General features: G+C 32.3%; 1 protein-coding gene across 2 annotated transcripts in view; it reads left to right on the top strand.

Annotated features, from left to right (window-relative positions):
- Nucleotides 1–27,213, top strand: part of BRINP3 (BMP/retinoic acid inducible neural specific 3) — a 394,969-nt gene that overhangs the window by 262,256 nt on the left and 105,500 nt on the right. For both annotated transcript variants that reach the window (XM_045535963.1, XM_045535964.1), the window contains 2 exons: nt 1,262–1,367; nt 6,898–7,134. In XM_045535963.1, the coding sequence (XP_045391919.1) occupies nt 1,262–1,367; nt 6,898–7,134 (343 nt within the window). The remainder of the gene's footprint in view (nt 1–1,261; nt 1,368–6,897; nt 7,135–27,213) is intronic.

Below are 27,213 nucleotides of genomic sequence, written 5' to 3'. Positions count from 1 at the left end.
AGGAAGTGAAGGAATAAGCTAGAAAATATTTTCAGGAAAAGCGTCCCAGATACTGAAGGAGCAAGTCAAAGACCTCAGGTAGGAGGATGCCTAGTGTGTTCGAGCTCCAGCAAAGAAGCCAGTGGGGTGGGGACAGAGTAACTAACGAAAAGAAGAGAGCAGATGAGTTTGGAGAGGTAACAGGGAGCTGGGAAATACGGCTTCTTTCTAGCCCTACGGAAGGTTCCAGCCTTCACCCCGAGTGAAATGGGACACCATTACAAGGTTGTAAAATTGAAATAAAATGATCCGAATTGTGCTTTGCAAAGACCATTCTTGTTATTGAGAAGAGAATATCTTAAAAACCTAAAGATCATTACAATATGCTCTGCTTTAAAATGTTATTTTTTTAAATTATCTTCAGGATAAATTTTCAGTCTCATATAATCAATTAAACCTACTCCCCTCATCTCCTGATACTATCCAGCCCAAAACAGACACAGAAAAATCAGTCTACATATGAGATTCCATAATTAAGTACTAAACCTGTGTACTGCAAACCAACATTGTATAGAAATGGTAAAATAATACAGGTGGGAATGATCAAGAACTATTTCGTGTAGCTGTTTGAATATGAGCTTAATCTTGAGGATTGATAAAATCAATTAGCCAAAACTGAGAAAGTTGGTCTTTCTAGTCCAAGCGTTGTCAGGGGAGGGTATTGTATAGGCAAAGGCATAAGATGAAGACTGTCTAGCTGGGCATGGAGAGAAGCTCCCTGTTGGGGAGAAGTGGGAGAAATGGAAGCCAAACAGAGAGTTTAGACTCTCAAACCAATATAAAAGAGGGAAACTTTGTAGATTTTTAAGTAGAAGGATAAAATAATAAAATCAGTTTTTAGAAAGTAGCCTGGCTGATGGCTCTGATTTATTGGTGAAAAACAAACGCAAACAATTGCTCTCCAATTTAAGGACGGTGCCCTTGTTACATCTCTGGTAAAATTAGTGCCCTTATATGAGTTATGCTTTTGACCAAAGGGAGTTTCTATTATTTTCCTAGGAGATTTATGCCTGACCAAAGGAAAGAAAATGGATTGGAAGACAAAGGGAGTTATTGTTCTCCTCTGTGCTTAGGTGTGTGTATTGCTGGTGTGTATCAGATCCTAGACCTTTCAGTGATGTTTACCGTCAAACGTATAATATTAGTGTGTGACAACTACACTGAACCAAAAGGACATTGTAAAGTTTGATTTATATAATCAAGTTGATGTTTTGTTCGTCAGGTAACAGAAACAAGGACGGGTCCTCTTGGCTGCAGTAACTATGACAACCTAGATTCTGTCAGTTCTGTTCTGGTTCAGAGTCCTGAGAATAAGATTCAGTTACAAGGTATGTAGGTAAAATTTCATTAATTCTCTATAAGCCTGGATGACAATTGTCCAGTTGTGATTTCTTTTCTATTTTTTTTTAAAATAAGCTATATATAAAACACTAGCCTGTAAAATCTCTTATAAAAAGCTAATTTCACAATTTTTAACTGATACAGACATTCTAGATCAGATAAAAATAACAAAATTCACTTTTCTTCTCAAATTAAGTAATATATAGCAATTGAAAAATTTATCCTGATAATATTTTTCTTACATCTAGTAAGAAATCATGTTGTTTCAATATGTAACAGTTTCTTCATAGGCTTAGCTGAGCTTTGACTTTTTTCTTATAGATTATTGTAAAAGTTGTAACCACATTTATGGATAGTGTAAAATGAAGTATTGACATTTTAAATTTAAGTTAATGTAGCAGTCAAGGCTACATTTGTCTTCTGATAAATAGAAATGTACTTAGGACTATAATAATAAAATACTTACATTCATATTATTTTCGTTTTAAAGATAGATTTTGAAATAATATTTTTCTATTTTTCCTATTATCATATTTTATTAGATAATTCAGTAGAGAGTATCTTATTTATAATAACTTTTAACAAAGACACACTATCCCCAAAATGGTTATAGGTGTGCATACTTGCTCATTCAGGCAGTCAAGAACAGAATATAAATACACATATTTAAACATTAATAGTTGAACAAGTTCAGAAAAGGCATTGTGATGATACTTATTGTCTAAATTAAGTTGACTGATCCAAGAGGTAATTTATTATTCTCCAGTATACTTTTTGATTTGCATGAGTTAGAACTACATTTACATTATACAGTTTTACATAAAAATAATTAAAAGTTCCAGAAATCACATCTTTTCTCAACTTTTCAATCTTGAAAAATGTAACAGAATTGAGTAGTTTAAATTTATACTAAATAATAAATGAATGCCATTTATTTTGAATTATATAAAAATTACAAAGTACTTCAATATTTAATGCTTTAAATGCTATCCAATTTATCAACATCAATTTTAGATTTTATTTTATTGAAATATTTTCTCTAATTTAAATAAAATTGCTATCTACCAATTTTAGTTGTAATTCTCTACTGCCTACTCCTTTTTAATGTATGGATTAACTTTCCAACAGAAAGTTCCAACTTCCAACCTTGATCAAAATGGATAACAAATGTTTATACCAATTTACTTGTTTATTTCAATTGGTTTATTTTAAAATGATTTGTTTATAAGATATATTGATTTTATTGTCTGTGAATTTCTGTGTTCAGTTTTCAAAATAATATTATCTTATTATGAAAACACCCTCAGCCTGCAATCTGTCTTGAAAAAAATTAACCCAAGGAAGAAATGAAGCAACACTTTCCTTTTGTATAATTATTATTTTACTCTTCTCAGTTAATATGAATAACTCAAAAAACTGCATCTCTACCTTTCACTTTTTTGTACTTGCCAGGCTAGTTTATTTAATTGCTATTGCAACCTTACTTTATGCATCTGTGGGTACAAAGATCTTTCCAAAAAAAAAAACAAACTAGGGAATCAATTTCAAGACCCTCAACATCCCATGTACTCTTTCTTATATTTGATCTGTACCTAGAATCCAATATCCTGTTGATTCACCTTTTTAACTTCACCTTTCATAGCATCCCTTCTCCACTTGACAAAAGAATGCAAACAACTCACCAATTCTGGATCAATGTAACCATGGCACATTCCTTTGAAGGGTATAAAAAATCTAGGGTCACTATATGAGGCAATTGTAAAAACTGGTGTCACTGAAGAATTTTTTATTAAGGTACCACAGTGTATCCTTTTGTATTTCATAATTACTTAGGTAGCTAGTTAGTTAGATATTTGGTTCTATGGATGGATATAGATATGCATGATAGAGACTTCTGTTCCCTTTTATTGATTTATTAGAACATATTTTCTCAGTGCTTACACATATAAGATAAAAAGTAGAAAAATAATTTATGCCAAACTGTCATTCTAGTCAAGAAAAAAACCTAATTAACACCAAAAGACCTATCCATTCATTAAAGCTATGTGTTCTCATTAAGCTGATTAAATTTGTTTTTAAAATTTTTTTCTCAGTACATGTAACAAATTTAATTTTCTTGAATTGTATGTTATTAATGATTGTTATAATTTATGCCAGAAATATCTTTTAATAAATGTTCATTATCAGAAAATCATATATAGTATACTTTATGCTATGATATTTTAAATTATTTATATTTTCAGGAAATACATATGTATATGCATATATATATACCTTTCAAGTTATTTTCTGAAGGAGAGAAGTATGGCTATGATTAAGGAAAGATGCTTATGAATAAAATATATTATTAATATATTTGAACAAAAATATTGAGGGATATTGGAATGAAATTATGACTTCAGGAGAGAATATATATATGTATATTTGTGTGTATTTGCATACATAAATATCTATAACTTATTTATATATCTATATATTTCATTAAATAATTACTTTTAAAAGATGTATTAATTACCAAATCACCAGGATTAGATTTCATTGGTACATATATGAATATGATATAATATTTTTATTTTTAAATATGCATATTTATAATCCAACAGAATTTACCTACTTTGGGCCATTTAATGTGTGATGAAAATTTTAAATGGCAATTTAATCATGTCTAAGTGAGTACTTAGTTTTTCAAAACTATTTTGGATAGTATAAATATATGATCAAAACATTGGAGGACATTGAAGAACACTGATTCACTGGTGTTATTTAATTTAGCTGTTTGTCTTGTCATAACATATGTTTATGTGATGCAAATTAGTTTACAATTTTCTTGATGTCCTTCATAAATTTTCTAAAATTATTTTATATTTAATTACCAAATATTGCTTCTTTCCTTTCTCTCCTCTCACTTTGGGTTACAACTAAATGTATTTTAGACCTGCAGTCCCCCCAACCTCTGCAGCCAACGCCCTCCTCCCCTGGGCCACGATACCCTCTCCACCCCCCACCAATCCAAGGAAAAATTGTCTTCCATGAAACCAGTCCCTGGTGCCAAAAAGGTTGGGGACCATTGTTTTAGACATTTCCATCATGATATATATATATATATATATATACACACACATATATATATGTATATATATATCTTTATCTTTTATGCTATTTTCTGTATTTTATATCCTTTTGTCTTTTTATTACTCTCTTTCAATATATTCTTCTGACATATTTCAGTTCATTCATGATCTCTTCAATGTCTATCTTGTTAAATTCATCATTTACTTAACTCCAATTTACACATTTTTATTTGCAAAATGTCCATTTGATTATTATTTTTGGTTTCTAGCTCTTTTCCAAAATTTTCTTTTTATCATTTGATCTTTGATCATGTGATTGAAAATAATTTGTAGTCCATGTTTGATATCCTCTGAATTGTTCTTTGTCCTTTTGTAGGCTCATTATATTTTTATTGAATTCTGTTGTGTATGAAAATTTGTAAAAATAATTTTAGATTATTAATGATATATTTTCCTTTGGACAATATTTACTTTTGTTCCAATAGTGTCTTAATTCATTTTTAATTGAGTCATTTGGCGCTAATCTTCAGATCTAGTGAAGGCTAGTGGGGTTTTTGTGTTTATTTTTGCTTTGTTTTGTTTCGTTTCGTTTTGTTTTGTTTATGAGTATGTAGCCCATCCAGGTATCTATAAATGCTGAGGAATGTGCCGTGGCTGCTTTAGCATCTATGTCTGCTTTGTTACTGGACAGAACTCTACAGACAGATTATTTTAAATATTTTATCTAGTTTTTTCTAGTTTTCCCAAGGAGAAATTCGGTTCAAAACAAACTAGCCCTCTCACACTGGAAACATCCGTTATTTTCTCTTTGGTGCTCAGCTTGTAGCATGTGCCACACCCACATCTTGGCTTTGAGGGTAAATTCCGAGGCTCAGAGCTCAGCTTCCTTCAGCACAGTCCCAGCACCAAGTCGACCTGCTCTAATGATAGTAATGTGTTTCTACTCCCATTTCTGTATATTTCTTAAGAAATACCTTTGGATAGCCCCACCCACTGCGAGTCGCCTGCCCCAGAACTCTGATCTCTTTAAGGGATCAATTATTGTGTATGTGGGTCAGCTGGTTATAAAATTACAGCATTAAAGTGGTCTGTCCACTCAAATCTAAACCTCTTTTCCAGAAAATCTTTAATTTTTTTTGTTTAGTTTTACAGAATGCATGTGTCCTAATTTAGCAATGTATGTATGTATCAGTGTAGCAGAAATGCTTGCATGCCTAAAACTGAACTCATTCTCTCTTGCCGCCAATCATTCCTCCCCAGATTATTTCTCCAAGCCTTCTGTATTTCTACAAAAGCACTATCATGTTCAATAAATATTTTTTATTACAGATGAAATAAAAAGTAATTAAAAAGTGAATATATAAGTGTTAAGAGTACTTTTCCTGACCAATATAAGGGAGAGTTAATCTGGAAGAATGATATAGGTGGAATTGTCAAGATATTTGCAAAGTGAATTTTTCTCTAAATGTTTATTGATGATTTTCATTAAATCAATCTCATAGATAATAGTCAAGGGTCAAAAATTGATTTTTTTGTTTGAAATAAAACATGCAAAAATTAGATTATATTTTGTGGTAAATAGCAAGTTGGTGTTGCCAAAATTTTTCTTGGTTTTATGTTTATTTTTACCTAAAATAATTAGTTTGAATCTTCAACCTTTTGGATAAGTTTTCTAATGTAGCAAGAAATGCTAAGATTATAACTATATTTCTTCTTGAAATATAATCATAAATGTTATACTCTTTGAGAACTACAAATATTAATTGTACAGGGTTTTTTAATATTTTTCTTAAGGGAGAGTGACTTTACCAAACTTGCATGTAGAAAATAGGGCTGTCTTTGTACATGGCAAGGAAATGAACTATGAAATAACTAAAGCAGTCCATCTGCTCCCCTGTAGTCAGTCTTAGTGTTCTCTCCTGAATAACAGAATTATATAAATTATGTGCTGTTAATGGCATGAGAGAAACCTTATCAGCAACCTTCAATAAGTAACAGCCTATTGTATTATATCTATGTTGATGTGGGCAGACAGTCTGAAAGGAAAATGAAAATATTGAAAACCATGTGAAATCAATTGGTGGAAAACAAATTTGTGTGTGTATTTTCAAAGATATAGAAAGATAGGCTCTATCTATATTATGTAAAAAATAACAAAACATTCTTATCATTACATCAGAGACAGTCAAATAAATTTAACAAACAAAATCTGATAGTTTGAGGTATTAGTTATCTTCATGATTAATCAGCTCTCCTTCTGAGATACCATGTTCATAATATTTGCAATATTGTAATCTTAGATACATTTCTAATGATAGTTTTAAAAATGCATACATTCCTAATTTAATATTGCAAAATTTTTCTTTTCATTGAGTATCATAAATATGTATTTGACTTTTTTCTTTGACAAAGGAAACTTGTTTGATTGATTGGTTTGTTCTTCAAGGGCTTCAAGTACTCCTTCCAGACTATCTTCAGGAACGTTTTGTGCAAGCTGCTTTGAGCTACATTGCTTGCAATTCAGAGGGAGAGTTTATCTGCAAGGACAATGACTGCTGGTGCCAGTGTGGTCCCAGATATCCGGAATGCAACTGCCCCTCCATGGACATTCAAGCCATGGAAGAGAATCTTCTTCGAATAACTGAGACCTGGAAAGCCTACAACAGTGACTTTGAGGAATCAGGTAAGACATATTTTCACACAACACTTTTAAACTTTGGCCAAAAAAAAAAAAAATGTTGAATAGACCGTACTACTCTTTTGGAAAATACTATTACATGGTTGGAAGGGTGATTATTTTTTATTCTTCTTTCAAGTGGACATTTATATTGCTTTTATTACTGGTTGCTAAGTATTTTGCTGAAAGAATAAATGGTGTTGTGTATTGTTATGTGCTACTGGGGCTACAGTCTAGCCTGCTCTTGAGTCAATGTATTAGGCAATTAATAAAGAAAGTTCTTGCCTTTCTCAGTACAAGAATTTATAATTTATTACCTGATACTCTGATGCTTCTCCGTACTTTTCTAGTGGCCCCGATATTTCCCCTCTGAAGCAAAATGTAGATAGCATTTGTTATATACCTTCTTTACCTTAACATAATTCTCATGAGTGCTTATCTTCACTTAACTACTTATTTTTATAATTAAACTTAGATCAATTTTTATTTAGTAGTGTTTTGTGAGTTTTGTTTTGTTACTTCTTAAATTTGTAAGTGCATATATGTGTTTTCAAATATATGCTTATTGGCTGCATAACCTGTAATTGTCTGCATTTTATAAGGCATTAAAACTTAGAGAATAAAAGTTTAAAGAATGCCTCAACATAAAAATACAAATATGAATAGGAGCCTATATAATAATTCATGATAAAAAATAATTAAAATTCCAGCAGTGTAATGAGTATAATTATGCAGAATTTAGTTAAAAGTGTTGGGCATGACTAATTTTCACATAGGCAAAGAGGTTTAAATGCTAAGAGAGATTTTTATGCTTCAATGTTATAATTCTTCTGGTGATTGATTTAACCAAACATACTTAAAAAGTAACAAAAATGTTTTCCAGAGAAGAAAAAAACAAAATTGAGGGTTTCAACAAAATACTAGCATTTTGTTTGGAAGAACCACCAAATTATAGAGTGAAAAGTTAGGTAAATAGATTTAGAAAAAGTTAGTCGATGTTGGTTTTTCTTAAGATATATTTTGAGCAAAATAGCGTGTAAAAACTATTAAACTCAAAGACGCAGAATGTAGGACGGTGATTACCAGAGGATGGGAGCTAGGGGGATGGGGAGATGATGGTCAGTTGTTACAAAGTTTCAGTTAGACAGGAGGAATTAGTTTTTGAAATCTATTGCACACCATGTCAACTATAGGCAATAAATATGTACTATATATTTAAAAATTGCTAAGAGCATAAACTTCAACTACTCTTATCATAAAAAATAAGTATTTGAGATGACGGATATGTTAATTAGCTTAATTTAGTAATTCAATATTATATACATATATAATGAAATCAAATTGCACCTTATTAATATGTGTAGTTATAATTTTTCAATTTGTAATGAAATTAAAAAAAAGACAATAAGGAAAGATCTCCTAGAAGGAAGAGCTTAACAACGAAACAGGCAAGGATGGAAGATCCTAGAGGGAATAACGAATTGACAATGAAGTTCTCCAGTTGCTTTTCTCTGGGTCACACTTACCAATGTAGGGAGATTTCAAGGCTGGGAATAGATGATTATCCCCTGGAAAATGCTGCTACTTCAGAATGGATAAAACATAAGAAAACTTTATAGTCAAATAAGATTAAATTAATATAACTGAGGACTTAAGCAGTCTTATATGTATGGCCAGTCTCTACTTTGAAACATTTGCCTTATTTTTAATAAATGAACATGTAGCAGGTGGTTAAATAGTTAAACTAATGAAAACATGGACTGGTAGAATTGCATATTCTGCAGTGTTACAGGCCTGCGGTAGCAAATACTCATCAGATCCTTAATTAAAAGTGCTGAAGGACCACATCCTAAGAACAGGGAGGAATCAGAGAGATAGTCCTACTAAAACCCAGCACTGGTATAACTTAAATCCTGATCCTAAGGAGTCAATCCTTAGTTCTTACTAACTAATTGTTTATTAAATAATTTAATAGTGTTTATTACCTAATTGAGACATGACCTCTTTAGGATGAAAGCATTCTTTAAAACCACGGCAATTATTTTTATATATCCTGGGCATAAAACCCTAATTTATAATGTATGTGAGCAGACAAGCCCTTATGGACAATATCAGAGAAAAGCAGCCAGACAATGGAGGCAATGTGATCTAGATATTGAAATGATCAGGAAAGATTTTCAGATAAATATCATTAATATGTTCAAAAATGAAGGAAAGAAGGATAAAGTAGATGAAGGTATTGAAAATTTCGCCAGAGATTTGAAATCCATAAAACTGGATTAGTGATTCTAAAGCAGAAAAATACAGTATCGGAAGCCAATAACCCAAAGACCTGTTTCAGCAGAAGTTTCAGCACGAGGCATGAGAGTATTTATGAACATGAAGATGGGTTGAAATGTACAGAAATGGAAGCAATGAAGAAAGCAATGATGAAATAATGAGTAGAAGTATAACAGGCATGTGCGGTATATGTAAAAGTTCTAACATATATTTCATTTGAGACCCAGTAGTAGAGGAGGGAAAAATGGCACAAACAGTATGAAAGGACTGGATACAACACTTTTTAACTGAAAAAACACAGATTTAACCTATAGATTCAAAACGTTTAGCAAATACAAAGCAAGATAGTTAAAAAGGAAACCACAGAAAGGCATAAAGAAAAAAATTCTTCAGTATAACTAGTGAAAAAAAATTACTTCAATGGAGTAACAATAAGCTTAATCATGACTTATCAAAAAAACAATAGATCTTGATATCATTAAGGTGTTAAAAGTACATAATAATCAATCTAGAATTCTATACAACTCCACAATATTTTCAAAAGTGAAGGTGAGATAAAGATGTGTTAAAAAAGGAATGCTAGATGAAAACATGGAAATGCAAAAGGGAAGATGAACACTAGACATAGCAAATATGTAAATACATATAAGTGAATATCAACTGTATAAAACAATAATTATAATGTAATATGGAAATATATATTATACATAAAAGATTTTAATATGTGACAATAATTCAATAATGGGCAGTGAATTCTAAATATTCTAAGATACTGGCATTGTTGAGAATATATTAAAAGATAAAATTTGTTTTAGGTTGAAATAAATTAAGAATTATATTATATCTCTGGAATAACCACCAAGTTATAGAAAAATATTTAATTAAAATCAGAAAGAAGGAAATCAAATAAAAATCATTTGATGACTCAAAAGTAAAACCATAAAGAATAAAATGGGAAAAATCATCTGGGTCAATACATAAATGTAGTGTAAAGGAAAAAGATTGGATTGTCTTTTAAATAAATTGCCTTGGATCAGACATAATTTCACAATAAAATTGTTACATTAAATATTCTACTTTCCTTAAATTAAATATTCCCAAGTAAAATACTAAAACTATAGGACTGGCTAAAATAATAATAATACTAACAATAGACTATTTGTTGTTTAATAATTAATGTATATAATATATAACAATTTTATATGTAATATATTAACATATTTATATATTTACAATATATAAACCATAATTATTTATAGTAATATATAATAATGTATAAAAATGACAATATAGAGAACATACAGAATTTATTCTAAGATTAATTTATTTAAATATATTTACCAGATTAATTCATCACATAAATGAGAAATAGAATACAATCATGTGAAGATCTCAACAAATTCAGAAAAAATAACTAATACACTTAAAGTCTTTGAGGAAACTAGGAATACATAGAGCCTTTCATATATTAATAAAGATTCACTACAAAAATCTCATATAAAATGGTGAAAATTTGACTTTCTCACTGAAATCAGAAATGAGACAATGATGTCCATTCTTATTACTTTTATGGAAAATGTACTAATGTACTTAATGTACTCAAGGTCCTAGTCAGTGAAATTAGGTAAAGAAAAAATAGAAATACAAAGCATAATTATTGGAAAGGAAATAAAAAATTATCATATTCAGAGATAATGTGATTTTACACATGGAATATTCAAAAGATAAACTACTTAGAATAATGTCAATGTAACACGTTTGCAATATAAAAGGTCAATATACAAAATAATCTGTATGGTCATAGCTGTGTACTAGAAACAAAACAAAATTTTAAAGATTTTATTTGTGAGAGCAACACAAAAATATCAAATATCTTTAAGTAAATCTAGTGAAAGATTCTACTTTATTGAGATATAAAATATCTTTATACTGAAAAACATGAACAATAATTGAAAAACAATAAGGAAGTCCTAAATAAAGGACTTTATCATGTTCATGGATTAAAAGACTTGATATGTAACAACAGCAAATCTTCCCCCAAAATCTATGAAGCATAATTCCAATCGAATAAATCCTGTAGCTTATGTTCCATCAGACATTGTCAAGCTAATTCTAGAATTTAATTACTAACACAATTTATCTAATATAACCAAGAAAAAGCTGGAAGAATATTACATATTTAAAACTCTTGAAAATTTTGAGAAATCATGAATAAACATATGACTAATAGAAGAGAAAGAGTGTCCAGAAAAAGATCTACATATATATGATCTCCTGATTTATGTCTAAGGTGACACTGTAGTGAAAACCAAAAGAGCAGTACAAAGAAACACACAAGCAAGCCAATAAATAATTGTCTTTGTGTATCTATGTGTACAAAACACAAAAAAAATTCTTGCTTCAAACCACACCAAAAAATCAGCCCCAGGTTGATTGCTGACCTAAATATGAAAAGATAACAAAAATAAAAGCTTTAGAACAAAGCACGTATTTTCCTAGATAAGAAGATAAAGAAAAAAAGAAAAGAAAAAGGCAAATAAACATGATACCAGTATACATCTACCAAAATGACTAAAATGAAAGAAAAAAAATAGAAAATATTGAGGGAAGAAATAACAAGTGAAGTAGAATTTGGAACAGCTAAAGCTCTCACATCATAATGAGGAGTATGTAATTGAAATTGATTTTGGAAAAATTATTTTGCAATATCTACCAAAGGTGAATATCTCATTTCCTAGGACCGAGCAATTTCATTCCTAGGTAGACACTTAAGAAGAATGTGCACACAGTTGCAGCAGCACAAATATACGAAAATGTACAAGATACTGAGAGTAGCGTTATACTTCACGCTCTGAAGGTGGACACTACCAAAATGCCTATAAAAAAAGATTTAAAATTCTGGTATATTTACATGATGGAAGTCTGTAAAGCTAAGGCAATTAAAAATCTACCCAGAATATGAATAAATCTCTCAAATATCACATTGAACAAAAGAAGCCAGGCCCCCCAAAATATATATTATATGATTCCATTTACATTAAGTACAAAAATAAGCAAAGGCCATCTGTGCTATTACTTAATGCAAACCAGGGCAGTGATGCCCTTTCTGAGTCAAGGACTGATGTGATGGATAAGGATCTGGGAGGCTTTTTTGGTGCTAAGATCTCATTATTATTATTATTATTATTTTTTATTCAGAGGCTGGCTATGTGGGTATGTTTGGTTTCTGAAAATTCTCTGAGTTGTGCACTTACAATAAAGGAATTTTTCTTTATTTATATAAACATTTAATAAAAATTAAAAAATAATCATTTTGGCAACTAAATAATCTGAAGGATATAATCTTAGAATAATTAAATGAATTAACATTTTAAAAAGCTCACTACATGTTAATATATTTAAATTTGTAGTGAATTGGTTAAAGAAAATTAATCTGGGATATTCTATAACCAGAGATTTGGAAGTACTAGGTAGAAGCCAGTCCTAATAAAAGCCAGACTTTTTAATCTTATCCCACATTTGGGCTGTCCATCTAAGGTTTTAGAACCAAAGGCTTTATCTTACTGGATTCAGTTATGGTAATGTTGGGAAAACAGTGATTAGCAGGATAAATTTATTTTCTAGTAAAATTTCTCTGAAACTATTTTCAATATTGAAAATTACAATATTTAATTTTTTGTTCTAACCATTGGCTTGACATATTTACTTGATTCAGATTTAATTTGAAGAATTACCCTACTTTGCTGGTAATTTTATGATCCATCTTAGAAAATATGTAGCTTAAAAATAAATTCAGTGTACAAATAGTTAAATAATGAACCCAAACATTTTGTCAGTATATTATACCTTCAGTAAAATCATATTCATTTATGTGCACTTGGATCTAAACAGTAGGTAAAATATTCTATTTTTATTGGACTCCTTTCAAAACTAGTGAAATATATGAACAGGCACATTTGATAGTTTTGAGAAAAGCTCTTTTTTGAGGGGAAAAAAACATTCTTTTTTGTCTCATAGAGATAAACAACATATAAGAAGTAATGAGGCAGATATTGCTTTCGGAAAATATTTTTTAAATGTTCTCACCACCCACAAGGTCCTCATGTGAGTTGATAACCTTTATTCTAAGTCCCATGGTAAAGAAATGCACCAGCTTATTTCATTTCCCTGATGGTTGGGAAAGCAAGGATGCTACATGCAAGTGCATTCTTCAAACATTTCTGCTGGGGATTCTTGAATTTAGGTGCAAGAGATAGTAATATGCCTGAAATTCAAATCCTCTTATACTCTAGAGACAATACAAATCGGGATCAAGTTTTAGGTTACTTTCAAATGCTTAATTCAACTTAATTTTTAAAAATTAAATTAATGCAAATAATTAACATATATAAAAGATATTTTTATTAAAACTGAGAAAAATCAGTTTATGTTTGTTATTTTATTAAAAGAGAATATTCATCTGAAATTAGGAAATTCTTCCTTAGAAATAATAGCAGCATGAAGTATGTCAGAGTGCAGACCACAATATAGAATGCTGTCTAGAACTGTCACCACACAAAAAAGGAAGACAGTAAGTTGCATATTTTATTAGGTCAAGATAACTTGTTTGTAAATGCCTTTTAATTATATGTGTTTCCTATTTTCACCACGTGTAAAATTCAATAAGTAGGTCTGATTAGCATAGAATGCTAAGCCATTTTTATATTTGATTATATTGGATACATTTTGTTCTGTAAGTTTCAAGTCCTAGAAAATACACCTGTTAACAGCCTGCAAATAAAAGTGTCAGGGAATGTTAAAATAAACTATATTTCTTTTTTCATTATCTTGCAACATGAAATAATTTCTGATTGTAAAAACAATAATTATATATATTTAGTCATTCTTTACATTTTCTGAAAAATGTTTAATCAGAAATATTGATGGCATATATATAAAATTTATTAGGATGGAGAAAAAGCATATAGGATAAAGACATGGAAAATAGAGGCAGAAAGAAATGAAATTCACGCATACCCTCAACAATAGCAGTAACCAAATCAAAAGCCATTTGTGCAGTATGTTTAATTAGATAAACATAAAAATTTTGTTGCCAATTACTTAGAGACAATGTCTGCTCAAATATGGATCAAGGATTCCACCTTAATGAGAAAGCTGGAAGTACTTAGTTTGACTCATATATCTAAATGATTTAAACCAGAAGGATTATGTGATCATTTACCAAAATTTCCAGAAAAATAAAGAACCACTAAACACATGGCAATGCATTATTTTTCCCCCAAATTTTCTAAGTTATCCTCAATTATTTTCTGAATGAATGAGAAAATTACTTAAGCTATAAATTATGAAATATGATATTCTTGCAAGAAATAACCTGGAGGAAAAATAAAGAGCTTGATTTATACAAAGCACAAATATTTGAGAAAATTTTTGACATGACACTTTACTCTTTGAAAATTTTTGTTATCCCTTAGCTTATAGAAAATCTAAGGTGTATTGTATGCTGTCAACATATATCTTTATCAGAATCATGTCCTATTAAATATAAAGATATTTATTGGGTGATACAAGAGTGACAGTTAGAGGCCACCTTGTGATGGGAATTGTCTAGGTGTTACTTTTAAAGAACACTATCCATTTTGACACTTCGTCTGAAAATAGATAAAACCTTTCTCATGCCGTATAGACAAAATGTATTGCATATGATAAGACTGTACAGTTTGGGTTAGCTTGGGTTTACAAGCTATTTTTTAAAAAGCAATCTATTCTCTCATTAATTTTATGTAGAGTATTTTTAATTTGCTTTTTCAAAAACAGTTTCTCCTTCAGCTGATGTTTCACCATCAGTTAATGGAAAGAGAACATTGTCAAGGGAAAATCAGTATACCTGAATAAAATATTTGAATTTAAACTAACATTCTACCTTACATGTTATAATCTTTAATATGAACCTATTGTTTGCTTCTCAGTGTTTATTCTCCTTCCCTAACAGAAAAGTATCCAGATTTTCTTTGAGAAACCCTCATTCCATTTTTAGTGTCACACAATGTATGGGAGTGAGCTTATATTGAGATCTAGAATTGCTCTCTGGTTCATGCAAGCTTATCACAAGAATCCGTTTCCCTCGCTGCAAAGATCAGTTCAAGTCACATAAAAAATTGGGTCAATAAGCCCCAGAAATACATTTCCTAGAGATATGTGGGGGAGAGGAAAGAGTCCTTATTTTTCTCAATAGCTACAGGGAGTGCCATTAGCTTTTCTTCTTACATATGAAAGAAGAAAATAGTCATAAGAGGGTTAGAGAGCCACCTTGCAAACATACAGTGTTGCTTAAGCCATGCAAGATAGAAAAAAAATGTGTCTTTGGTTACATCTGTGAGCTGCTGAATCAGCATCAGAAAGCTTCCCTTTTCTGTAGAGTTTCAGTTACATGAGCTGATAAATCTCCCTCACTCTAAAGTCAATTTGAGACGGTCAATCATTAAGGACAAGCTAGGTAATCTTTCAGTAGTAAAGCACTCCCCAAATCTTTGAATTATAACATTAAAGATTTTTTCTTACTCGGTTGTTCATTGCAAGTTTGCTGTGGTTTTGCTCTGTCTCCTCTATCTAGGACTGAAGCTGACAGAGCAATAAACAAATGAAAAAGTGATCACCATGGTTAAAGGGAAAACACGGCAAGCTATGCATGCACTAAGTCTTAAAGCTTTAGCCAGAAAATGGCACACTTGCCAAAATATCATTGGCCAAAACAAATTATTTCTGCCTACTTCAAGGAGGGTTTTTTTTTTTTCCTTGAAAGAGAGTCTGATGTATATATTAAAAAATTCTAATGACTCCACAGTGCACTGTTCTGATCACCAGATATTCAATTTGTTTCTGTTCTCAGATGCAGAGCACATTCACCTCATGCCCAAGAAAAACAGAACAAAAGTCACATCTACTACTGAGTCCAATGCAGTCAGTGAGGCTTGGCAGCTTTTTCATCAAATCCAAATGTGGTTTCTTTTGATACCAAGGCAGGGACTGAAAAGCAAGTTATTCCTATCTATCCCAGACATAATATACCAAGGTAGATAGAATTGGTCAGCATAACAACACATAACAAGCTGGACAGTCAGAGGAGGAAAACAGGACACAAAACAAACTTTAGCTTGGAGCAATTCTGAAACTCCACACTGGCAAGATATTTTGAGGTCCTTAACCTAGAAGTGGGGAATGTTCTTGAAGGGTCCACAGTTTTTCTTTCTAAGAGTAGCTGTCTTGTTTATTGACTTTCATGGGCCCAAGTTCCAACACTGGGTGATCTTTCTATTCCGTTATCCTCCTTAGCCATGTGTGAGGTGAGAATTGGAGAACATACCTGGAGAATTGCTTTCTCAGCCTGCTTTCAGCCCAAACACTGGGAACAAAAATCTTAACCTTCATGTGATTTTCAGCCAGAGACGTGGTTTCTTTGGCAGTACAACTCATGTCAAAATTAGCTGGTCTTTTGTCTATGTGGGCTCATTCAGTTCCTTGGGCCAATAGCCACATTCACAGTCTGTCTTAAGTGTTTTCCATAGTTGCTATTTTTCTTTTCTTTTTCACCCTATTCCTTCCTCCTTCCTCTATGATTTGAATTATGGGATTTTATAAGACTCCTTTACATGTGCTTTGCCATCCATTGAGAGTGGTATTAGGTGCCACGACTTTTGTTGGACATACTCCCTAATGTTCAACAAATTAATGTCTTCAATGGTCATGACAAGGGGCATGGAGGCCATACACATACATACTTGCTGTGATGCCAAATTTTAATTGGCCATTGTAACTAAATGAGTTACTTTATTACTGGCAATTGAAAAGCAGTTGCTTCTTTCAACTCTACCTCATTTGTTGTCTCTCTATTCTCTTTTATTCATATTTTCAAGCTCAGCAATTTTCTTCAACATTTGAGGTCTTAGACAGGAAATATAAATAATTCTACAGAAGTGCACAGTTCAAAATTCTCTTCGGATTGGTGCAATGCAGTTCGCGTTACTCACAGCCCTTGTCCCTTGTGAGTTGTCTGTGGGATCTGCTCTGTGTCTTCTGACTCCAGGTCACGGGCTAAGCGTGCAGCCCTCTGGAGCAGTGTGTCACTGTGACAGAGGGTGATCTTGCCATCCTTTGCCAGAAACGTTATCACCAACAGAAACTAGCAGTCTCATTTCCGACATCTGAGTTTAATGGATGTATATAATCTTCTTTCCCAGTTACTGCAGGGAACAGTATTATCAGCTGTTTTATCAACTGCTTGACATGGATTGTCATCATTGTCATTCCAGCCTCCGCTAAAGTGTCCTTGACGCCTTCATCATCCACTGAGTCAATTCCACAGCTGTAGGCTTTTGGGTTTTCGGCACCACCCTACCCCTCCATTTCTGGGTCCAATTCCTGTATAAATTAGGGTAAGCTTTCAGTAAGAAACAACCCCCCAAATCTGAGATACAAACAAACATTATTTCTTGCTCACATTACGTGTCCAGCACAGCTCAGCTGTGGGCTTTACTTTGCATTGTCCTCACTCCTGGACTCAGGCTGAAGGAGATATCGCTGTCTCGAGTGACCTGGTTATGGGGCAATGGGAAAACGTGCAGTCAGTTGTCACATTTTATGGCCAAGCCTAATTTGAAAGGAAATGGAGAAATGCCATTTTACCACTGCTTAGAGGAGACGAGGATCCAGAATGTTTTCGTGCAGCTACAATGGCAGCCACATTTTGCTTTCTAGATACAAGAGACTGAAAAACATCATAATCTGTATCATCTAGCTGTATAATCTTAGATGGAAATACATAAATTGTTCTCTTGCTATCTGATGTTCTCCTATATTCTATATGAGCAAGAAAGTGAGATGTATCTATAGTTCAGAGAAGTCTGATGCATTCAACACACTGCACCTGGCATTTTGTCTAAACTAAATAGCTGAATGTCAGAGAAACAAGCTTTATCAGTAACAAGCCCTGTGATCATTAGCAAGTCATTTAATGTCTTAAAATTGTGGCTACTTCATTTGTCATTTGGTAACTTTATTTAGACTTGATGAACTAGATGTAAAATTCTCATTCTAAATTAACTATCACATGGAATATTGCTTTCTTGTGGGTAAAGCTTTTTGGCAATCATATGTTTGTATTTATAACTTACCTCTTTTAAAGGAATTGGTAGTTAAAATATAAGAGTAAGGGAGAGAAAACAAGCTTTTCACAATAACAAGTCTCAATATTTTTAAATTTTGTGTTATTTTTAAATTTTATTTTATTTTTTAAGAGACAGTGTTTTGCTTTGGTCACCTAAGCTGGAGTGCAGTGACAAAATCATAGCTCACTATAACCTCTAACTCCTAGGCTTAAGCAATCCTTCCACCGCAGCCTCCTGAGTAGCTAGGACTGTAGCATGCACCACTGTGCCTAGGTAATTTATAAAGGTTTGTTAGAGACGAGATCTCTCTATGTTGCTCAGGCTGGTCTCGAATTCCTGGCCTCAAGCAATCCTCTTGTCTCAGCTGCCAAAGTGCTGGGATTACAGGCGTGAACCACTGTCGGGCCTCGATTCTCAATCTTGATTCCTATTATTTCAATATGTTTTTAATTTATTGTGATAATCTGCCCATTGACTATACGGTGTTTATAGATATGCCCAGTACCAAGGATGGTATCCAGCCCCAAGACTAACATAGCAAACCCAGTTTGGTTTCCACTGCTATTTGTTTTGATTGGTGAGTTTTTCCACTCTGATTCATCAATGCACAACTGTACCAGTGTTTAATATATTATGAATATCACCTTTGCCATTACCCAATTTTATTCTGTACTTCAATTAATTTTTAACATCATCTGAAATAAAATGGCTATGGATTGCCAAGCAGGTGTTTTATGTAGCTATTTCTGATTTAGAACCCAATAGGCTTTCTGCCAAATGCCTTCTACCTGTTCCAGTTGGCCTGATGCATTTCTATGCTTAAATCACTGCCGTCGTTCCAACTATCTGAAAGGAGTTTGACATTTCTTAAGGGCAGAGAACAACATATTTCTTTGCATCATTTCATAAAATCTGGTCCGGTGTGCTATATATAATAGACATATTCTATATCACAATATGTGTTGGTTGATTGATGAATGAGATAACAAAATATATGTGTGGCCAGACATTTGGTTTGATCTACTTCATTCATTGTCTCTTGGAATGTCATAGTAACTGTAACACCTTAACATCTTTCATCCTTACAATAGGTATGTTTAAACTAAAAAAAAAAAAAAAAAAAAAAAAAAAAAAAAAAAAACTACCTCTATATTACTTTGTCTCTATATTACTTTGTATTTTTATAAAGGTAAAGGTATTTTGAAGGATTTTTTTTTTTTGCTTTTTTTTGCTTTGGTATTCCTATCTATCACTCAAATCTGAAAAACTGCCTTGCATTACTCCTCAGAATAAAATGACAGAATATATAGAAGCACCAGGTCACACAGATATAATATTTTTGCCATTGACATGAGTTTATTTATTATAAAAATTTGTCTTTCAGTATAAATGTTAGGTGTTTGTCTAAAGCTATCATAGTCTGCATTTATTTGAAGTCATTATTCACTCAAATGTCCAGTTTTGTCTGAAGCAAGCCATTCAAAATTTTTATTCACTATCATAAAATCAAAATAAATGGTGACTTCATTAAGTGTATTTTTTTATATTAGCACAGACTTTGGTGAAGAAAGATTAGTAAATAATGCAGTATATTCAGAGAATTTTTACTGGCTATTCTGTGGTCAGTTTTATAAAAATATATATGATGACTTTTCTAGGTTGTGTGCACTGTATCCTACCACTTGGGTCATTTTGATAAAAATGGTTATTCATTTCAACTCTAAACTCTGAGAAGCCATGTTAAAGATTATCAACGCTCAGCACATGCCCACCTTTTACTTGTTAGTAGTAGTACTAACAAGTCCTCATTTGTTTTCAGAGAAATGTGCTATTTGTTTTCAAACTTCATCATTCTGCTAGAGCATAATTCTGCATATAGGTGCAGAGTTAATTTTGGTGTATTTTACATAAACTGCTGTGTCAATCATTGCATTAGTAAAGAAGACAACAATACATAGAATTTTGACATGAACTTTTGGGTGCATGCAGACATACATGATAGTAGAACATTGGAAATTAATACAAAGTCCAGGTATATGATGTGCAGTATTTTGTATGTGATTGTCAGATCTCGGAACACAGATATTTAATGTACACAGGATAATTTTCAAGATTGTTAAATGAAGTTTACATGTAATATAGTCATTTATACTTTTCAGAAAATAGTGCTGGATCTCATTTTTATAGACACATCTGGCACTCTTGAGGTTAAATATGGTTGTGTGACTTGTTTTGATAAAAGAAACAAGAGGAAACCATGCTAATCACTGTTTAAAGGAAGACTTTAAGAACCTGGCACAATTTACTAGAGTTACTTCCTCAGCCAAAGCAATGTATGATGGTCAAGATGGTGAAGACTGACAGCTGTGTCACTGAAATAGGACAAAGGAGAGTAGAGTCCCCAGCCGGCTCTAGGTGGATATGTGATGTGAATTGAAACCTAGAAATTTTTTGCTGTGGTTGAAACCTAGAAATATTTTGATGGTGTTTGTTACCTTGGTAAAACTGGGTCTATGCTGAATAATGCATAAGAAGATTAAATTTTATATTTCACTGCGAGTGAAAGAAACATAGATTGATGATTGTGATTTATTCATCCAATAAAAAAGTCAAATTATAAGATTTTATTTGATTAAAGTCTCTAAGAAATCATGGTTAAATATTTACCATCTTTTCCAAAATTTTTGATATGAGTTTAATGAAATTATAATGAATCATTTCTAATGAACCAAGCATAGAGGACATTATAGACCTTACACCATTTACTCTATAAAATAGTCTTTTAAAGTACTAATATTATGATTGTATCTTTTTTCTATTTCAAAGGTAAGGAAGCCAGAACTAACACATGCTAAGTAACTTGTACAACACATCTAATAAGTTATAAAGTTGGGATTCAAGCTCATACAAAAGTACATGGCCCTTGCACTGTACAAATCTCTCTCATGAACAAGTGCTATTATTACATAAGGAGAGCCCTGATCTGTTTGCCATAGCTCATGTTGTCTAGAGACAATAACTTAGGTAGTAGCTTGGATTAAATTAGGTAGTAGCTTTCTATGATGTGGAGATGATAATAAGCCCCTCATAATAAAAGTTACACATGTAGGTGATGCACAAAGCCACATGCTATAACAGCATGTATATTTATATGGAATGATATGGATATGCATATTTATGTGAAATATGATATTAATAGCCAATTAAAATGTATTTTAAGGACTCCTAAATACTGACAGTGAAGTTTATATGTCATCCTTTACTTCTTTCATAATGGAATGATGGGAAGCTCTAGAGCCAAAAAGAGATATTATTTTTACTTAGAGTGAATTCAACTCCCTACAAGATACTTTCAGTTGCTGTTAATATTTGCTATCTACTTTTTCAAAAGGATCTAAGTTGCTTTTAAAGATTGTAATATAGGCTTTAACACTAATTTTAACAATAGTATGTCTATATTTCTCACTTCTAAAATATCAGTTTTTTCATTATCATTAAGATAATTCAAGATTTTAACACATTGATAATTACCACTTTGTGGATCATAGCCAAATGACTCATAGCAATTATTAAATCTGTTTGTAAAATATAGTTTTCTTTTGGTTTGAACAATGTCCTTTCACCCTCCTCCATTCTCTCACAGTGACACCTATATAGCATGCACATAGCATCTGCCATGAGGCTAAATGGCCTGTCACTGAGAGTCCCATTTAATTTTTGTTATCTTGCTAGTATGATCTTAACAGCTAGCTTTAAAGAAGAAATAACCCTGCTGTTGGCAAAAGTCAGTGCTTCATTTAAGGAGTTGACAAAGTGTTAGTGGAAAGATCTTAGAGTTAATTGTCAGCAAAACAAATGCGTGGTGTTATGTCAAGTTGGCAGGTAGTTGTGTGCGTGAACTCTGAACAAGTATCATCTTAGGAAGGTTGACCAAATTTGTCGCGCTGACTCTGCAAGATAACACACAAAGGATAACAAGATAAATTTCTGGAAAGGCTATTGAGGCATAAAGTCATGCCTCAACTCCTAAAACTAACAGGCACTTGAGTGGCCAGCTTGTCAAACCTTCTACCTGATGAAAACTTCTCTACTTTACACAGTTTAGTGTTGATTAACTTCTGTTTCCAGTGATGGAGAGCTCAGTGCGTCACAAAGCTGAAGAATATGAGTATGAACATCTCTAATTTTAAGACCACTCTTTATTTTGAAATGAAATTCTTATTTTCAGCTTTTATGGAAAAAAAATAGCATGGTAATGCCTTGTGCTGAAATATATGCAAATTTAACTTCTTTCCAACATTCTTAGTCTTTCTCTTTGGAGCCGTAAGGCGGCCTCCAAGTATTTACATACAACTATCACATCCCCTTGGCATATTTGTTCCTGCATATGTAATAGAAGTATCTTAGAAATAAAATGATTATCTTTATTTCACAAAATTTCTAAACCATTAACCATTCTTTTCATCTCCTTGGGATAATCTCAATTTGTCAGTAGAATTCAGAACTAAACAGAATGCAGTGTTACCAATATGGTTGTGTTAGTGTCAAATGCAATGAAATAATTGCCTCCTTTATTCTGGACATGACTGACTTTAAGATTCCTTCAAACTTCTGACAAATATGTCATACTGTTCATCTATATTGAGTTGTGAGCCAAAATTCCAATTTTTCACATAAACTCCTTTTATGTCAGATCCCCTCTTTTTTCATTTTATCATACACACAAAAAAGATACTTTTTAAAAAAATTAATGCTGAACTACTTTTTTTTTAATGTTATGAAATTTGCCTTGGTATTTCTACCATTGTCGCACTCCGTGAGCTTTTTGTGACTGCGGCTCCTGATTTTATCATGGACTAAATGTTTTCTTACTGATCATTGACTTTTTTTTGTTAAAGCAAGAGCAGGAAAAATAGAAACTTGTCATATAGTGTAGTAGAGTTTGCCCAGAATTTGAAGAGTTCCATATTTATTTTAGCAATTTGTATTTCTTTATTTCTCCATTTTTCATGTGCCTAAACTAATATGCCATGAAGTTATGCATAAGACATCTAGTGAAGCAATGAACTCTAACTTAGCCTTAAGTCAAGAACTGCTTATTTTCAAGGGTGTTTGAGACCTGCTCTAGACAAGAGGTAAGATATCTACCTAAGTACAAATATATTTGAATTTTTTTTTTTTTTTTTTTGCCTGATGTCACTCCCCTTTCTCTTGTTTTGCACTAGGTAATTATCTAATTATACTTTGTCTTAACACAATTTTCCTACTGGAAAAATAAAACTATCATAGTACTCTTTTCTTCTTATCAGTTTTTGAGGCTGGCTTATGTGACATGTGCAACATGTAATAATTCTTAAGGCTTATGTTACTCAGACTACTGTGTTAATCTGTTGTGGATTTGGAAGCAGAAGGTCAGGAAGCAAAATGTATAATAGTTGTAGGGAGATAATGGAGCAAAGGACTGCGTTTGTATCATTTTCTTGGCTTTTTGTCTCTTTTCCTTTTATCCTTTTCTTAGGGAAGGCCTGCCCCTAAACATATTTGCAAGTGCAGTAAGCAGACACGTGGCATTTTGTTATATATCCTTAGGTTCATAAGTAACCAACACCCTGACTTTGGCCCCATCATTTCTTTTCACCAAACATAGTTTGCTTCTGACCCACTTAATTTACATAATTTAACCAATTAATGTACCTTTTACCCAATCCTCATATCACTCAGAACAGGCCAGGGAACAAATGACCTGAGAAGCTCATGAGCTTTATAACTCTGAAAGTTAATTTATCCTTCACAATGCACGTGCACTGCAGGTCAGCTGTTCCCTGCCCCTTACTCGTCACGGACACAGGCTGAGGGAACAGTCTCACACGTAAACATGGGGACATTTCCCATTGTGCCAGGCAGAAAAGAGACCTAGATGAACTGCACACTGGCTTGTGAAGCTTCTGCTCCAAAGTGGCAAACACCATTAGGCTCACGTGTTATGGGCCAAAGGAAGTGACGTGGCAGATCCGGAATTCAGTAGGGAGGAAATGTATTTCTCTTCAAGAGAATCATGACAAAGAAAAGATCGACTATGGGTGAATACTCAGATGTTCTATCATACTTCCTAAAAAAATTGGATTCATTAAATTCATCTGGTCTCAGGGTGTGAGAAGGGAAAACAACTAAATTGAACCAATCCATGTTTAACGTGCAATGATGGGCCTTAAACATTGCCAGATGTCTCTTCGCAGACTCGGAAATCCTCTCACAGTATCACAGTATTTAGTATTCAATAATTAGCATTCAATATTTAGTATTCAATATTTCAGTGATGGGCGAGCTTACTATGGTGGTCAGATTATTCAGGCTCTCTGAAGGTAACTAGTTTAATTTTTTGATAGTGTTATAATTTTTTTCTTAAATGCCACCAATATATAGCTCCTAGATTTCCAGCCACCCATATCAGTTCTGACCTCTGAAGCTATACATGATGAATCCTAGTAGTTTTTAAAGTATTTGAGTGAGAAAATTTGTTACCATAGATTCTTCTTTCTACCAAGTTAAATATTCCTTGTTATGCCACCTTTCTTTCCATTACATAATTTTGAATTTCTGCATTTTTCCTGTCAGTCTCTATTTTCCATTTTCCTCTTAAAGTTTGTTTATAGACAATCCAGTTATAACCAACTCTGCACAGAAATGACAAAAGTCAGCTCAGATCTTACATATTCTATAAAGTTTTTCCAGACTGGGTAAGCCTTGATAAAGTCTCTTTCATCAAGGCAAAATTCAATCAGATTTTACTTAATATCAATTTTTTTAATTGATTTGTATTTTATTTTAGACTATTACCAAGTCTGAAATGATATTTCTATACCCAAACATTTGAATAGTTTAATTTAAAAAACGGTTAATGTCATATAATATAATTAGCAACTGTAAATACTCTCATTTTGCCAATCTACTATATATATGTCATAAATGCCAATCTACAATATATTATGCTTTTTTTGATTAGATATTCTTTTATCTGTGATAGATGTTAACCATTATTTCAGTTTGAAGTGGATTTAAATTTGTGCAAAAGGAACAGCAACATATAAAATGCCAACATGCCCTTAGTTTCCATCTTTGATATTTTTTTCTTTCCTGGTATCTTGCTTTCTGCTAAAATGCATACTTATATTTTGAAATTCTCAGAAGAAATACAAGGTATTTACTATCAAGGAAATCTCCTAGGGGAAACTACATCTGTTCGACAGTCTTTAAAACAATTAATTCTTGAACTTCCCAGTATTTTAAAATTCTGAGCGAGCTTTGATAATAACATTCTAGGTTGTGAAAATCCTTCCCAGGAGTGTAGAGGGCTACAGAGACATTTAAATTAGTTGAAGTTACAAGAATTCAATTTCTTTTTAAAAATATAAATACATTTGTAATGTGTGACTTTTAAAAATGCTATTTGTTCTCTTTTCATCCCAACTCCACCCCGTGTTCCTTTGGAGAATCAAATGGTTTTTTTTTTAAATCATTTTTGAATGAATATATATTGTATTTAATGAATTACATGGCATTTAAAAGTACTGTGTCCTCATATAACATGGCAGTTATAACTTCATCTCACATCAAAAATAAAGTCCAGTTATATTTAATAACACTCTTGGTGAAAGTGAATGACACATACATTAGACTAATACAATTTTACAGAGATCATCCTGGTACAGAATTGAAGAAAAGTGAATGCAAGTCAGTACAGTAACACATTTGTCAGGAATTAAGCCCATAAGAAGACAGGCTGTGAAAATTGCAGCTGCTCATGTTGTGTTTACCATTACAATAACCTAAGTGGATGGAAGTACAGTGGATCTGTTCATGCATTCTGTAAATGGCTCTGTTTGTTGTGAAATGACCCTCACGGTCTAGTTTTCTAAGATCCAAACATAAAAGTAAATATTATATGAAATTCTGCTTGCCTAGGGAGGTGATTCAACACTAGTCCCTCATTTGTGCACTAGGCTTTCTCTGGGTAGAGAATAAAATATGAACTCTATGATCTCTGAGTTTATGTTCCATGTGTTCTATTCCAGTTCAAATTCTAAATTCATTCTAAGCCCAAACTTATCTCAAGGTAGATCTAACAGTGTTTGGAACCAGACACAAGACACCAGTAACTTTGGCATGATTCAGAAGTAGCTGTTTATTGAAAAAAATCGGTACTGAGGGATCAGAAGAGATAAAAAATGATCAACACTGTGTCCTTGAAGAACTAACAATCTGCCTGGGAAGACAGATTTTAACAGTTGATTCCAACATAAATAGGACGAAGGTAGACTCTCTGTGGTGCCGGTACAAGGAAGAAAAATAAGGTTTGGTGTGCTGGTGAGAAACAGTAGAGGAAGGGCTCCTGGAGAAATGGACACTTGAGTTACATCTACAAGAATAATTAGGCATTGATGAGGCCAACTCCTGTCATTACTCAAGACTGCAAGATTATAAACTAGGAGGGAACATGGTAGAGAATGAGACTGGCAATTTAGCCAGTTTTTACAGTTTTATTGTTTTTGTTTTTGCTTTTTGCCATATTAAAACATTTATACTTGATGACATAGAATTTTGGAGAGAAGGAAAGAATATGGCTAGATTTTCACAATATGTG

The sequence above is a fragment of the Lemur catta genome, chromosome 23, assembly GCF_020740605.2.
Source record: "Lemur catta isolate mLemCat1 chromosome 23, mLemCat1.pri, whole genome shotgun sequence".
Taxonomy (NCBI): domain Eukaryota; kingdom Metazoa; phylum Chordata; class Mammalia; order Primates; family Lemuridae; genus Lemur; species Lemur catta.
The sequence above is the reverse complement of the archived record's forward strand: the minus strand, read 5'-3'. Positions and strand labels throughout refer to the sequence as shown.